A 16,494-nucleotide genomic window follows, 5' to 3' on the forward strand; every position below is an offset into this window, starting at 1 on the left:
GATCATCATCTAGTTCTATATCAAAACAATATTGAATCATCGATTTAGTATTCCATATGGTCCTATTTATAAGAGAAACTTTACTTTTTAGATTAATTGAATAACCAATGTATATGATTTATTATATAGCCCAGATACATTGATTATACAATGAACCTAGAAAATACATTTTTTTCTTATAAAAAGGAGTAGATAGGAGTAGAGGGAGTATTGAGTTTTTCACCCTAAACTTCATCCAAATATGGAAGAAATTAACATGCCACCCCCACAGTTATATCTGACACCTCCCAAACTATTTGAAAAGACCAACATGCTCAAACAAAAAATTTCACCATTTCACAAAATTTGAAGGAGATTACCGAAAATTTTAAATTCTAGGGCAATACCAGAAATTTGGAGGCAATTACCGAAAATTTCACGAAACAGTAATAATTTTCGATATTTCTTATCGGAAATTTCAAAATTTCCAGTGTTTTTTTAAGGCTTTTGTACCGCTAATTTAGAAATTTTAGGTAGTTTAATTTGTTTTGAAAAAATGCTAGAAATTTCGGTAGTTCATTTTTTTTTAAATACCGCAAATTTCAAAATTTCTGGTAGTTCATTTTTTAGCTATTTTTTCCGTTTTATTTATTTGTTTCAGCGAGGACCAGGGGTTGAGACGATTCTGTTGCGGGAAAACTTGTTGATAGAGCAGAAACTCAGGCTTGGAAAGATAAGGCAGAATCTTACCTGCTACGGGCCGGAAGACATCCTCCGACCTTTTCTCATTGTAAACGGATGGTTGAGCAGGCGTAATTCCGCGTACCCCGATGTCAGACTGCTAGAGTTGCTACTAAGGAGGAAGCACTTGTACCCGTGCATGTAGCTGAGCAATACTTGTGGATGAGCAAACTACATGTACTCATTATGGAGGCGACAACTGTGGAGGAACATGTATCTCATGTGGAGGAGCATGTACCTGTTGTGGAGGTGGTTGTTGAGGAGGCGCATGTGGCGGCTGATAAGGTGTCTCCTGCTGATACATACGCCATGACATGTGCGTCTCTAGAGCCATTATTTCACACTAATGAAACCTTTCAAGAAGGACCTACTGACAGGTCCATGCTCACAGGATATGCTGACCATGCCGCATTTCGTATATGGCAGAGCGAGGTATGTATGTTATATTTTTTATTGTAAATTATTCATTATGGCTCGATTGACTATCTAAAAGTTTTTTTTGATTATTTTTTAATTTTGTTTCTTACAGGAGCTTCTAATGCTGAAGGTCGCTTCCCATGGCTCAAAGTTGAAGAACTTCTAAGAGGGGAAGATGCCTAAGCAGGTCAGGCGTATTGTTATCGACTTTATCCTGCTGGAGTTCGTCGAAGGCTCATTTACCATACTCGACGCCTCCCTCCTATCAACTTTTTGTTGAGCAGTGGCATCCTGATATCACCCTTTCATCTTCCATTTGGGGAGACGACTATCACATTGGATGATGTCTCATCGTTGTTTCATATTCTCATCGTTGGTACATTCTTCACTGGTCCTCATATTTACATGGGGATGGTGCTCACACATGTTGTAGAGGACCTGGAGGTTGATGAGGGTGTGGTGCTTGAGGAGTTTTCCTTTAATAGAGGCTTGCACCTTCGGATGTTTTGGATGAGGGAGAGGTACAATGAGCTTGTGGCGGCATAGAGGTATGCGTCTGCCGTTAGGGTGTAGATGTTACATTTAATGACATGTACTCTCTTTGCGAACAAGTATGGTGTTCTTATATATGTTCGCTTCCTTTAGCTGTTCAGTAGCCTAGACACTCCAAACTGGGCTATGGGAGTTGCAATATTGTCTGAGCTATACACGACACTTGAAGTTGCTTCCCAACCTGAGACCAAACATATAGCCGGTTATTTGAACCTATTACAGATATACTGATATTTCTTTTTTGAATTTTAATTTTTTATTTAAGTCTTTTAGTTATTTGTTGGATGTCATATTAATCATTTTTTTATTTCTTCAGTGCTGGATATACGAGCATTTCCCCCGCTCTGTGATAGGAGACTGCACGTGTCCCAACGAGTGCTCCACTGGCGAGGAGATGGAAGGGAAGACAGTCGGTTCGTGGTGGTGTTATGGAGTACATGAGGAGGCTTGATGTGTTGACAATAGATGACGTCGTCTGAACAGTATACTCGGTGCACCGCCCCCATCGCCCATTTGACCATGCAATATTGTGTTTAGGGTATATGAGGTGGGAGAACCACGTGGATCAACACCTGCCTGAGAGGTGTCTGCGACAATTTGGTTTTGTCCAGGGCATCCCTCGTCTAGTACCTGAGGTCCAGCTGGTGGGATTGATAGATGGTTTTAGAGCTACATCATCAACACTGCCTGTGAGATTAGATCTAGCGCAGTTTCAATACTGCATCCTTCACAGTGCGAAGATGGTTACTTGGAGTGGTATCACAATATATCACACCCTCGCCTCATACCACCGAATTCATGGTCTTTTGATGTTCCAGGGCATTCTGGTGCTATGGTTTCTGTACAGGCTGACGATGTGTCGCCACCACCACCTCCCCCTCATGTGGGGGACCAGGATAACTGTCTACAGTTGATTGGTGTTCTTGTAGATAACTTCACAGGTTTGATAAACTCGAATGGTGAGGTTTTTACAGATTTATCTAGGATAACCGACATAGCTAGTGGGGGGGCCTATGTAGGTGTATTATTTTTTACTTGTATTATATTTTTCGTGTATTTGTTTATTTTATAACACTGACTTCTTATTACCGTATTTATTTGTTGCATAATATTTTGGGGATTACATGATTCAAAGACGAGCACAATAAAAAACAGTACAACAAACATAAATTAAAAACATTAAACATGAAAACCTAGGTACTACTAAATGATTCCGGATGTCTCAGCATCTTCATTATGTCGTCAGCGAATCTTGTTATCTGCACATGCAACTAGACCAGACCTTTAGTTATCATACGGTGAAATGATTTCCACATAGCCTTGACATCTTCGCCGGTCTTCAACTCAATCAAGTTGCATTTCACCCTTCCATTACTATCAATTCAATCTTCACAAAACTCGATCTTCCTCACCCTTCTGTTATCAGTATTAGGAAGTAATTCATTCAACTTGTCTGTCAAATCGGCGAGAGATGTGGCGCCATATGGAAGCTTAAATTCAACCGGAGGGTTGTTTCTGTTGAAAAACACTTTCATCTTAATCATAAATTGAGGAAGAGACATTTTTTGAGATGTATTTTTCTATAACATATGCCTCTATTTATACAAATGACGATTTATTATAGACCACACAAATTCGTTGGCTCAATCAAAATCCTCCAAATATGTCAGCAGAATCCTGATCATTGAAAAATTCTAAATGAGTATACTACCGAAAATTTCAGTATACCACTAAATTTTTGATATTCAGTGGTAAATTTGAAGTTTCCAATAAAAATTTATCCTTACCGAAAAATTTCAAATAAACTACCAAAAATTTCAACGACCGAAAATTTCATTTATTCTACCTGAAATTCGTTCGAAAAAATTGTTCTATTTCACCAAAGACATTTTTGAAATAATGAAATAGGGGGTGCAAGGTATAATTTGGGGTTGACAAGTAAAATTAATATGATAAATACATTTTACATTTTTAAAAGACCCAATTCTTTTACCTTTATTAATTTAAATTTTTTTGAAGGGAGTAAATTTAGCAAGCTCAAAAATAGTGTAAAAAACTCCGGTTGACAAGAATAACCATGCATTTTTGAATTGGCTATTGATCGATCAAAACTCAGTATAAAAAGATTAAAATCTTTACTCACCAAAAGAATCAACCTAAAACGACTACGTTTCACCCAAACTTCAAATACGACGCCGTATCACAAGCACTTTCTTTCACTATTAAACAACGTCACAAACATAAGCAACTTTCTTTCTCTCTCTTTCCTCTCAAGAACAAATCGCGATTCGCTCTTCTCCGAAAAACCTCTAGATCGAAAAGAAGAGGTAATTTCAATTCCCTTTCAATTTCAACTCCCTTTCAATTTCAATTTCACTTTCAATTTCAGTTTCAGGAAGGAGGTGTTGATCTTGATTCTGATTCTAAGGAGGAGTGAGCTGTATTTGTTTTCTCTATAGTGTAGTTTTTAATTTTTGCATTTTTATTTTCAGTTGAAACTTTTGCGCCATCCTTGTAAGGATGAGGTATGTTGGATTATAGGCTAAGTTTAAGCCTTTTTGGATTATGTTATGAAGTTAAGTTTTTTTTATTTAGTTAATTAAATTTTTGCAATTTTAGTTAAATTTTGTCTGTTCTTGTGAAAGTGCTTCCGTGATGAAGCAAGTTTTTTGCAACCAATTGGGGCGGTGATGATATAATGTGAAATTAGTACGTACAAGGTACATTTTTACCGTTTCTTTAATATACCATGATTTAGATGCTTTTAATTGTACACATTAGATGTCACATTTTCTTTAACAAAAATAGTTCAATAATGAATCATTGTAGTACTAAAATTAGTGTGAGGAGCCTTTCCATTGTATATATATATTTATATTATTTTGTGAATACCAACAATGCGCGTTTAACTCGTGTTTATTATGTTTAATCTTGCGTTTTTTATTTAATTGTGTAAAACATGAAAGTGATCAAAGCATTTTGTTTCGCATTACGAGTATAACTTCTCTGCCAAATATAACCTACCCGGTGAGTGTGTGAGTATTTGATAACCACTTTGAGCCGTTTTGCCAAGATTCAATCGGTATCATTTCCTTGTTTATAGTTGCCGATTTTTGATCTGAATCTTGATGACTTTCTTTTAACCTTGAAGAGTACCATGAAATGTGGTTAGGAATGATTCCTTTTCGCCTTAGAATAGAGAGCATTCGTGATTATGTGGTGGTAATATTCAAGTTGGGGAGAATAAAAATTTTGGTTGTATTGGTGATGAGAAGAAAATAAGTGATTGCTCAAGAGAAAAAGAAAAAGAAAAAGAAAAAGCAAAAGAAAAAAAAAAGCTTTGTATATAGCTAGTTTCCTTTAAATCAAAAAGGTGAACTCTTGAGCAATAAATTTTTGGGATTGATTGATAAGGATATGTGGATGTAATTGTATTTGAATGCTCTCTTAGGTATTGTCCCTTTCGTTTCAATGGCCTTGAGAAATGACACTTCCTTGTTAACCAAGCCAAGCTACAACCCTAAAGTCTTTGTGATTCTTGCTTGTACGCTTGTTATATAAATGTTGTGTAGATGAATGCATAATTAATTCTGGATGTTGGCGACATTGTTGTGTGAGTGTTAGGTCCTCAATTTTATCTCTTACTAGAGAAGTGTGTAGGTTGTGATTCAATCTTGAACTTATTTTGCTCTAGAAATTGTTGACATCATATGTGTATGTAGTATTAGTATTTTAATCATGGTATTAATTTAGCAAGGGTAAGATGTTACTTGTGTGCTCATGGAATGTGAACCTCCCAAATGTTTCTTGTCTTAGCTTGTGATCTCTTCGTTGTGTGTTTCTGTTTGAGGACAAACAAAGGTTTAAGTTGGGGAGAGTTGTTAGGTGCCAAATTGTGTTAATATTTGCTTTTATATTTGGTACCTTTCGACTATTTTTTATTGCATATTCATGAAACCCCGTCTTCTTTTGGAATAACTAATAGTAGTTTAGTTATTAAGCTTTTGTTTTCTTTTAATCGTTGTTTTTAAGTGTTTATAGTGCAGGTTTTCTTTCTTTAGGTGGGAATTTTGAGGATTGAAGTACTGAGCCTATTGCAAAGGAAAAATTTCAACATCTGCTCTAGGGCGCGTCGCGAGCTAAGAGCGCGCGTCGCGCGCTGTGAAGGAACATTTGGAGCTCAAAGTCAGTAGCATCCGCGCGTCGCGAGGTGAAGAGCGCGCGATGCACGCTTGGGCGGTTTGATCATTTAATGAAGAGCGTGCGTCGCGAGAAAGGGCGCGCGACGCACGCTGCGCAGATTCTGGTTTTTCTATTTATAGTTCAGTTCTGTCCTTGTGTGGAAAAAAAGAAAGAGAGACCATTTTGGAGAGCCAAGAACCCTAATTTCAGTATTTTGACTTATAATCGAAGAATCGAAGCATTGATCGTCGAGAAATTACCGTTGATGCTTGCTATCCTTACTTCATTCCTTCTTGTGCAAGCTACCATGTCAATGGATAGCTAAACACTTTTGTGTCAAGGCTTTGATGTAATCTTCCTTACTTTTTGTATGTTTTCCTTATAAATATTGTGTATGAACAAGTTGTTAATCAATATAGAGGATGTAGTTTGCTTTATCTTAACTTTCTATGGTTAAAATGTTTGTGAAATACAATGTTTAAATCTCGACCTAACTAGATCATCTATCAAACATTAGGTCTAGACATGGAACTAATGGTTGATAGTCACTTTGTATCGGTTTTTAAATGTTATTTGTGTTGTTCAATCGATTGAGAAATCGTTGGTTGAACAATCCAGTAAATCTTGCTATAAAGTTGCGGAAACGAACGATATAGACGTACGATACGTGAGATATTGATTGATAACTACTTCATACGCATGATCTTGGGAAGACATACAAACTATAGGTTGATGAAATCAAGTCTTGATACTTCTCTTTAACACTTAGAACTTTCATTAATTTACTCTTTGCTACTAAAGTGATTTAATGATCTTTTGCAAACCCAAAACTAAAGTAACATTAACTCAAGGCAACATAAACTATAGAACGGCGGTGATATCGCACCAATCCCTGAGGAAACGATAATCTAAAACTACCACAATAGTCTTTCAACAACGAGTTTCTTCACTTTTTCAATTAGAGGACCAGAATACCCAAAAGGTTCCAAAGCCTATTCTCTAGTTAGAATTGAGTATGAAGCACCATGTATATATTCCAAGTACATATTATGGTGGACAAAAAGATCATTAACTAGTTTCTCGAACTTCTCCCTCTATTGACATAGGAGGTCAGGAAAGAAAATATCTCCCCGACCAATGGTACCAAAGGACAGAATAATTGACGCCTTTCAGGCATGGTAAGCGAGTCCATCTGATTCCCTTAGACTAAATTCCCCACAAATCCCCGAGAATTTAGGATGGTATTTGTTAGATATTGAAGAATGAAATTATTTATTTATCCTTGGAACATAATGTGCCATCAACACGAGGTTTGGATCCACTTGTATAGAAGACCACCAACATGCAACCCTAGGCGGAAGATGCTTATGGAGATGACTCTCAACCCAAACCTCTTATAACTCAGGAGTGGAGGCCAGCCTTTCCACCTTTCCCTAAAAATGAGACGACAAATTTTCAACTACCATATCATAATATGGAGAAACCCATATCATACCGCGATCCCGGGCATAGGTAATTTTCATGATCTGTTCGACGGCCAAGGAACAGGGGGTTCCGACAAGCGTATTTGAGGATAAAGCTCCCCCACATAAGGTGTATTTAGAATTACGGCCATAGAGGCGGCTTCCCGAATCTCATTCCTTAACCTCCACTATGCATCTTCACTTTTCACAGTATTTGTAAAAGTATAAGAGACATAAGAAGAAGTACATAAAAGAGAAGTAAGAAGGACAAAATCCCAAGGTCACCTACCAAAGATTTTTTCTTCCCCCCTTAAATTTAGCGTCCACCAACCGGCGTGTTTGGATGCATCTTTTTAACCGAGTTCAGGAGGCTAGGTCGAATGGAACTACTCTGCCCGTGTAACCAATTACCCAATAAAAGGCCACAAGTTGAGTTGTTAAGTATAATTCTTCCTCAAACAAGTCTTCCTCATGGTAGTGATACATCTCGAATCCAGTTAATATATGACTTTGAGTCCAATATTTATGAAAGAAGGCCTTACATGTAAAAAAGGTGCCAGACTCTAAGCAATATACCTTTGCACGAGCCTCGTTACTAAGAGGAAAGACCAATAAGAACTGATCCTTGAAATGCTTCACACTATTAAAGTAAGTTTTAAGTATTTAATATTGTCTCAAAGAAAGCAGGTCATAATCATTTGTAGATTTCACACCACTTTGTATCTTGAAGAGGTAGAAAAATAATATCATAGTCGACTTGCTCCCTTTATATTCGCACCAATGTAGAAAAAATATGAGAATAAGCACTATGGAATGGAATCCTTCTCCCCCTATACCGACCATAGGTCCTTTGACCCTTCTCTATGGGGAACACGCTTTAATCTTCTAATGGACCAACATCGATTACTACTTGAGTGAAAATTTCACCACGTGAGAAGATGGAAGCAATCTCTAATATTTCTGAACTCACCCAAACTCTTAAAATGTCTTAACAAACTTCTTAGTCGAAATTATTGTAATCACAATGATAAAATACATTAAGAAACCAATGCAAGTTTGATAAAGATTAAAAACAAACTCAAGCGCTTATCATCCTAAACACCCTAAAAATGGGTAGATACTAAAACTTAGGAGCAGAACAATAAATTAGATAATTGAGATGAAACCGACGAGTGAAGTCTCCTTAGCTTGATCAACACACGAATAATAATATTTCTAGGAAGGAATAAACAAGGAGAATAAACACTTTATTTCGTAGGTCAGTAACAGTCAAAAGGGAAAATAGGACACTTCAAAAGTCTTATATACCCCCTTGAAACATTGAGGGTCATGCATTCATTATGCACTACCAATGTGGAAGATTGGCCCATAACAATTCGAAAAACACTCAAGCACCCTAAAGAGAGGAGGAATATCATTGTTGACTATGATATGAATATGTGTCATTTGCTCGCTGTGTTATGCTGCTTCTGTGAAAGCAAGCTTCTACAATACTATGTTTTGATGAAGACAACTATCATGAGTATACATCAATAAAGGATGAGCAAAAAGATCAAATTACAAATGGATCAAGATTGCAACTTTCATGGAGATTAGCTTTGTTTGATTGATCTTCATATCATAATGGTACAAGCTAATTCCTTTTACATTGATGTTCCTTAGTGCTCAAAAAATCATATAAAATTTCATACATATGCATGCCCAATCTTATATATGCATGGCATATGTTTCCAACCTTGAAAAACATGCATTTTCACATTTTATGCTGAGGTAACCGGTTACCCTGGTTTCAGTAACCGGTTACTGAGAATATTCCCACTGGTTTTTGTATGGGTAACCGGTTACCCAGGTTTCAGTAACCGGTTACTGTGTTGAAAATTTGAAAAATATGAACGTTGCATTTGGGTAACCGATTACCCTACTTCTGGTAACCGATTACTGCTGAAGGATCACAACTTTTCATGTTAAATCTGTCCCAAACGAATTCATCTTTCAAACCTTGAACCATTGCATTGTTCTATCAATATGCAACCATTCTAAAAGGCATATAGTCACATATAAATACTATACATTTCAGATTTACAATTCACCTCTTTCATTACAATTTACAAACCTTATTCTCACAAATATTTTCAAACAAAGTGTTCATCATTCATAAACTTTCATTGAAACTTTTTCTACACATTGTTAGAAAAGTTTCTCATTCATATATAAACACTTGAGCACTATTAGATCATTGTAAATTGTCTTGCTTGAAAGAGAAGATCAATCTTATAGATTGATATATGTTCATCAAATTTATTATTCAAATATTCTTTGTTATTATTGACTTGCTATCCAAGATTGTTGGAAGTAAGGGTTGTTGTTTAGTGAGAGGATTGTTCTCATAATCAAGTTTATAAATCCAAGAGGATTGTTCTTGGTAGGTGTAACCTTGTTGTCCATAGTTTTGGAAACAAGAGGTATCCTTAGGGAGGGTGTTCTCTTAAGGACTTATTGAAATCCAAGAGGGTTGTTCTTGGTGGTTTTGTTAGAAGATTGTAGGAGGAGTCTTGGTATAGGCTTGTACAAAGATCTAACAATAGTAAAATCTCTTTCGTGTTTGAAAGGGGACTGGAGTACTCTCGGATTGTGAGGGGAACCAGTATATATCGTTGTGTTCTTTACTTTTCCGCAATTTACCGCTTTATCACCATTATCAAGAAAAGAAAAGAACCATTCAAAAACCTTCAAACACTTAACCAGAAAAATAAGTACAAGTATCCTAAAAACCGGATAAATCTTTGAAAACCTAATTCACCCCCCCTCTTAGGCGCACTTTTAAACTTACAACTTCTCACAAAGAAAGTACTTAATACATCTATTCTCGAAGATGACGATGTCCCATCAAAGGTCTCCATGTCTATAACTTTGTGGCAGAGCAAGGACATACATAAAAAACCCTTGCCATGCATGGATTGAATAAGGGCTTGAGGGACAACTATTTTGGACCGCCCACAAGGATTATAAAAGCACAAATCCTAGTAACGGTGAATGACATTTGGTAGGGCACATGATATGTGGTTTCCATTTTCCCAACCAAACAAGTGAACCCTCCCTCGAATTCTATCTTCTTCGTCTAGATTGATCTACCAGCTGATTGTATTCACGCCCCTTCACGTGTGTTGGTTGTTAACGAACTATCTTATTTGAAGAGAGGTTCACATTATTTCTCACATACTCAGATCTTTCTCTATTCAAACTTAATTTCTTACATCTTTACTGACTTGAGAGCGTTGAGGTTCTAACTTTATAGGTTAATTTCTTTCCACCGCATTGAAAGCCTTATACTATCACGATACACTATAAATTTAACCTCTATGATCATCACCTAGTTCTATATCAAAACAATATTTAATCATCGATTTAGTATTCCATCTGGTCCTATTTATAAGAGAAACTTGACTTTTTAGATTCGTTGAATAACTAATGTATATGATATATTATATAATCCAGATACATTGATTATACAATGAACCTAGAATATAATTTTTTTTCTTATAAAAAGGAGCAGAGGGACTATTGAGTTTTTCACCTTAAACTTCATCCAAATATGGAAGAAATTAACTTGTCACCCCACAGTTATATCTCACACCTCCCAAACTGTTTGAAAAGACCAAAATGCCCAAATAAAAAATTTCACCATTTCACAAAATTTAAAGGAGATTACCGAAAATTTTAAATTCTAGGGCGATACCAGAAATTTGGAGGCGATTACCGGGAATTTCACGAAACAATAACAATTTCCGGTATAAATTCACAAATTTTTTTTTTGAAAAAATACCAGAAATTCCGGTAGTTCATTTTTTTAAAATACCGCAAATTTCAAAATTTCTGGTAGTTCATTTTTTAGCTATTTTTTCCGCTTTATTTATTTGTTTCAGCGAGGACCAGGGAAAGATAAGGCAGAGTCTTACTTGCTACATGCTGGAAGACATCCTCCGAACAATTCTCACAGTAAACGGATTGTTGAGCAGGCGCAATTCTGCGTACCCCGATGTCGGACTGCTAGAGTTGCTAATAAGGAGGAGGCACCTGTACCTCTGCATGTAGCTGAGCAAGTACTTATGGAGGAGCCAACTGTGCATGTACGCATTGTGGAGGCGACAACTGTGAAGGTATCAGCTGTGGAGGAACATGTATCTCATGTGGAGGAGTAGGTACCCATTGTGGAGGTGGTTGTAGAGGAGGCGCCTGCGGCGGTTGATAAGGTGTCTCCTGCTGATACAGAAGCCACGACATGTGCGTCTCTAGAGCCATTAGTTCACACTGATGAAGCCTTTCAAGGAGGACCTACTGACAGGTCCATGTTCACAGGATATGCTGACCATGCTGCATTTCGTATATGACAGAGCGAGGTATATATGTTATATTTTTTTATTGTAAATTATTCATTATGGCTCGATTGAGCATCTAAAAGTTTTTTTTTTTGATTATTTTTTAATTTTGTTTCGTCTAATGCTGAAGGTCGCTTCCCATGGCTCAAAGTTGAAGAACTTCTAAGAAGGGGAGATGCCTGAGCAGGTCAGGCGTATTGTTATCGACTTTATCCTGATGGAGTTCGTCGAAGGCTCATTTACCATACTTGACGCCTCTCTCCTATAAGTTTTTGTTGAGCGGTGGCACCCTGATATCACCCTTTCATCTTCCATTTGGGGAGACGACTATCACATTGGATGATGTCTCATCGTTGTTTCATATTCTCATCGTTGGTACATTCTTCACTGGTCCTCATATTTACCCGGGGATGGTGCTGACACATATTGTAGAGGACCTGAAGGTTAATGAGGGTGTGGTGCTTCAGTAGTAAATTTGAAGTTTCCGATAAAAATTAAACTTACCGAAAATTTCAAATAAACTACCAAAAATTTCAACGACCGAAAATTTCATTTATTCTACGAGAAATTCGTTCGAAAAAATTGTTCTATTTCACCAAAGACATTTTTGAAATAATGAAATAGGGGGTGCAAGGTATAATTTGGAGGTGACAAGTACAATTAATATGATAATACATTTTACATTTTTAAAAGACCCAATTCTTTTACCTTTATTAATTTAAATTTTTTTGAAGGGAGTAAATTTAGCAAGCTCAAAAATAGTGTAAAAAACTCCGGTTGACAAGAATAACCATGCATTTTTAAATTGACTATTGATCGATCAAAACTCACTCACGTATAAAAAGATTAAAATCTTTACTCACCAAAAGAATCAACCTAAAACGACGACGTTTCACCCAAACTTCAAATACGACGCCGTATCACAAACACTTTCTTTCACTATTAAACAACGTTGCAAACATAAGCAACTTTCTTTCTCTCTCTTTCCTCTCAAGAACAAATCGCGATTCGCTCTTCTCAGAAAAACCTCTAGATCGGAAAGAAGAGGTAATTTCAATTTCATTTCAATTTCAATTCCAATTTCAGTTCATCGAAACAACACCGATCGGAAAGAAATTGATGTACCAATTGTTAATTTTCATTTTTTTTGTGTGTGTGATTGAATCATCGAATTGTTTTTGGATCTGATCGAATTTGTGAATTGTGGATCTTGGGTTTGTTTTTGTGGATCAGCGATTTGTGTGTTGGTGAAGATGGGGTTAACGTTCACGAAGCTGTTCAGTAGGTTATTCGCGAAGAAGGAAATGAGGATTTTGATGGTTGGTCTCGATGCGGCTGGTAAGACAACTATTTTGTATAAACTCAAGCTTGGAGAAATCGTCACTACCATCCCAACCATTGGTTAGTTCAATTCTCCTTTTTATTTACGCATCTAATAATAATTATTATACCTTGTGTTATAATTATGTAGATCAATGATCACACCATTACGATTTACAGAGATGTTAAACAAATACATAAAATTAGGGAGATTTTGGTATAGAAATAATTGAAAATCTGAGAGGTCCCGTTAACAGGATATTTTTTTCCAAAGGGTATTATGTTTAGGGACGAAGAGGCATTTAGTTGTTTATTATTTCTTTTTAACAAATATACAAATGAATAAACGAATTTGTTCCATTTTGAATTTTGTGGGTGGGTTGGGGTGTCCAGAGAGGATAGTTTGATAAATAGTTCTTACTAAAGAATAATTATTAGTTAAAGGCCATTTGTAAATTATGGATTTACTCATATACTAGTCAAAAAGCGAGTGGAGTTACTCCTGTAAGTAAATTGCATTTCGGGCATTTGGGTAGTGGTTTTTATGACCGTGGGAGTTTGAACATTGTAAATTGGGTTTTGATGAAACAGTATTTTCTACAGCTAGCTAACCAATTAGGCCCATATGACCCGTTTTGTAATGTACTTACGAAATCTTATGGCGGTATGTTTATAAAATAAAATAATTGGAATAATTTTTTATCTATAGAATGAAATAATTGGAGTAATTTTTTATCTACAGGATTTAATGTTGAAACCGTGGAGTACAAGAACATCAGCTTCACCGTGTGGGATGTCGGGGGTCAGGACAAGGTACGTTTGCTTTTCTGTGTCAATTTATACTTGTCTGTTCCTGGCGACAGAGAGCTGGTAGAGGTCATGCATGGCTCTGTTTCACAATCTTAAACAGTTTTCGTTTTCGTTGTCATGTCTCTATTCAAGCTTTATAATGTGAGATGTTGCACCTGCATGTGGTCTATGTGACTGTTTCACTATTATTAAGTGACAGAGTGAAGAATAAAAGAGGAAGGTAAAAAGGGGGAGAGGAGTGATTCGGTTGTAGTATAGAGGCGTTCTTGCTCTGGTTTTCTGAAATTTTTTTCCTTTCTAATGCACATCAATTGATCAAATTGATGTTATATGTTGCTATGACGTTTCATTTTTAGCACCACTTTGTGAACCTTTCTTATTTTTCTTTCATGTTTGAAATTTGAATACAGATCTTTTCAGTTTGGCTTGTGTTTTATGGCTTTATATTTTGGCTTACTGACCTATTGCTGTGTATTCCATTATGATGTTTTGGGGTCTTTTATTCTTTATTAGTATAATGAATGATTATGCTATTTTCGATTGACTTTAGTTTCTATCTGCAGATCCGCCCATTGTGGAGGCACTACTTCCAGAACACTCAGGGTCTTATTTTTGTGGTTGATAGCAATGATAGAGACCGAGTGGTTGAGGCAAGGGATGAGTTGCACAGGATGTTGAATGAGGTAAATGATTTTTATAGCGATGCATCCTTTGTTATCTTGCATCTTTTTTGTATATCATATCCTATGTTGTTCATTTTTGCATACGGTACAAGTTCTCTAGAAATCTAATATTTTGTTTTTGGGGGGTTTTCTTCTTGCTAAGCTAATCCACATGTATACTTGGTAATACTTTTTCCGAGGATACATTCATTATTTTAGATGTTCTCCCAGTTTGAGGCTTTCTTAATTATCATTTGAGACCTTGATAGAAACTCTACAGTCTTAATGGAATCCTTTTTTATTTAGGTTTATTTTGTGTTTTTAATGACTTGTCCCCGTGTTGTTTATTCATAGTATCATGCATACTATTTGGTTTGCTTGGCTTCACCTTTTCCTTAGCGGACGATTGTCATCTTAATTTTTTTTATTTCTTTTGTTTACCCATTATATAGAATGTTGGTACCTGAACCTGTACGGTAATTTTGTTTCAGGACGAACTTAGAGATGCTGTTTTGCTTGTTTTCGCCAACAAACAAGATCTTCCCAATGCAATGAATGCTGCGGAAATAACGGACAAGCTTGGTCTTCATTCACTCCGTCAACGCCACTGGTATGAAAATCTGATCTTTTGCATTTAAATAAATTCTCACATATAAATCTTTACTTAGCTCAACTTGTTGCCTATATTGATGATTTATATTTCTGTTGCATATATGTGCCATGTGGATTTAGCTTCTGTGAGTTCTGTAACCATATTAACTAATGATGCATTTTAATGTGACGGCTTGATTTATTTCAGGTATATTCAGAGCACCTGTGCAACTTCTGGAGAGGGTCTATACGAGGGTTTGGACTGGCTTTCTAACAACATTGCAAGCAAGGTAAGTCTTAATGCTATAATGGGCACGTAGCTCTAATTATAATAAAAATGTTATATTGTGTGGGTGACACCAGTTGCATGACTTGTATCACTGTCCACTTTATAATCTCTAATGGCTACTCTCCATCATTTGGTTGTTATGGAACAAATTGTAGAGTCTGTTTGGGAGGGGGATTTAGGAAGAGTGACTGATTTTTCTTTTCTAAATTCTGTAAGCTATTATATGTTTTCTAAAAATGAATGAAGTGTGATTGAATTGTTATATTATGATCATATATTATGATATTCTTTCAATTTAAAAAAAATCTTAAATATATATTAAAATCGAAATCTAGCCCTCCAAAACTCTCTCCCAACAGATTCTTAGTTTAGGCATGCAAAGGTTAACAGGAAAAATATAGTTTATGGAAAGCTGAACTAGTATTTATTGGTATTGCTTCAAAAGTTTGTCTATGAATGCTTTTAGACAGAAACCCTAAGCTCAAGTTTATAACATGGCATGTATTATTTGTATATTGGTGACTAACCTACCCTTTTTATGTTTTTGTAGGCATAAAGAGACATTTGAATTTTTTGGGTGTATCTGATCATTTCCTGTCAGTCTGGTGGGTTCTTGAAGAAGGATGCTTTTCCTTTCAAGTAAATGTTGTAATAGAGGAATGATTGTTAGAAATATTATCCTCTTGAGTGTTACTTGGGTTTGTATGATTGCTTAAATGAGCTAATACTTTTAGCTACAATTGGAACTCTTGCAATCACTTTTTGTGTGCCTTCATGTTTATTTTAATAGTTTCATCATCAGTTGAATATTTCTGTGCCTTCTGTTCTTAGAGTTTTACCATTAATAGTTTTGTCTAATGATTGGTGAAGCAGAATTGAAAAAATGTAACATGATAACATACAAGTTGGAGACCAACTTCACCTATTTTTCACATTTCTTAATATCACATGATTTTCAAATACATATCAGAACAGGGAAAAACTTGTGTTTAAGTTTGGAAATACACATTCCAATTTGAAAAAGTGTACTTTGTTGTACTTGTGGGGTGGGAAAAGTTCATATCTAATGGTTTTTTATAAGCCAAACAGATTGATAAAATGTTGCTAGTTGA

At 36.0% G+C, this 16,494-nt stretch overlaps 1 protein-coding gene across 2 annotated transcripts; it reads left to right on the forward strand.

The window, feature by feature from the left end:
• Positions 1-3,892: 3,892 nt before the first annotated feature.
• LOC131652726 (ADP-ribosylation factor 1) lies at positions 3,893-16,191 on the forward strand. 2 transcript variants are annotated; one of them, XM_058922671.1, is made up of 7 exons: positions 3,893-4,016; positions 12,944-13,111; positions 13,773-13,843; positions 14,404-14,523; positions 14,994-15,112; positions 15,302-15,383; positions 15,933-16,191. In XM_058922671.1, exons 2-7 carry the CDS (start codon positions 12,964-12,966, stop codon positions 15,936-15,938), a joined length of 546 nt encoding a protein of 181 aa, XP_058778654.1. In that variant the 5' UTR covers positions 3,893-4,016; positions 12,944-12,963; the 3' UTR covers positions 15,939-16,191. The 2 variants fall into 2 exon arrangements, with proteins under 2 accessions (XP_058778654.1, XP_058778655.1); XM_058922672.1 differs by lacking the exon at positions 3,893-4,016 and adding an exon at positions 12,602-12,757.
• Positions 16,192-16,494: the final 303 nt, after the last annotated feature.

The sequence above is a fragment of the Vicia villosa genome, linkage group LG2 (genome assembly GCF_029867415.1).
Source record: "Vicia villosa cultivar HV-30 ecotype Madison, WI linkage group LG2, Vvil1.0, whole genome shotgun sequence".
In the NCBI taxonomy this organism is placed as follows: Eukaryota; Viridiplantae; Streptophyta; class Magnoliopsida; order Fabales; family Fabaceae; genus Vicia; species Vicia villosa.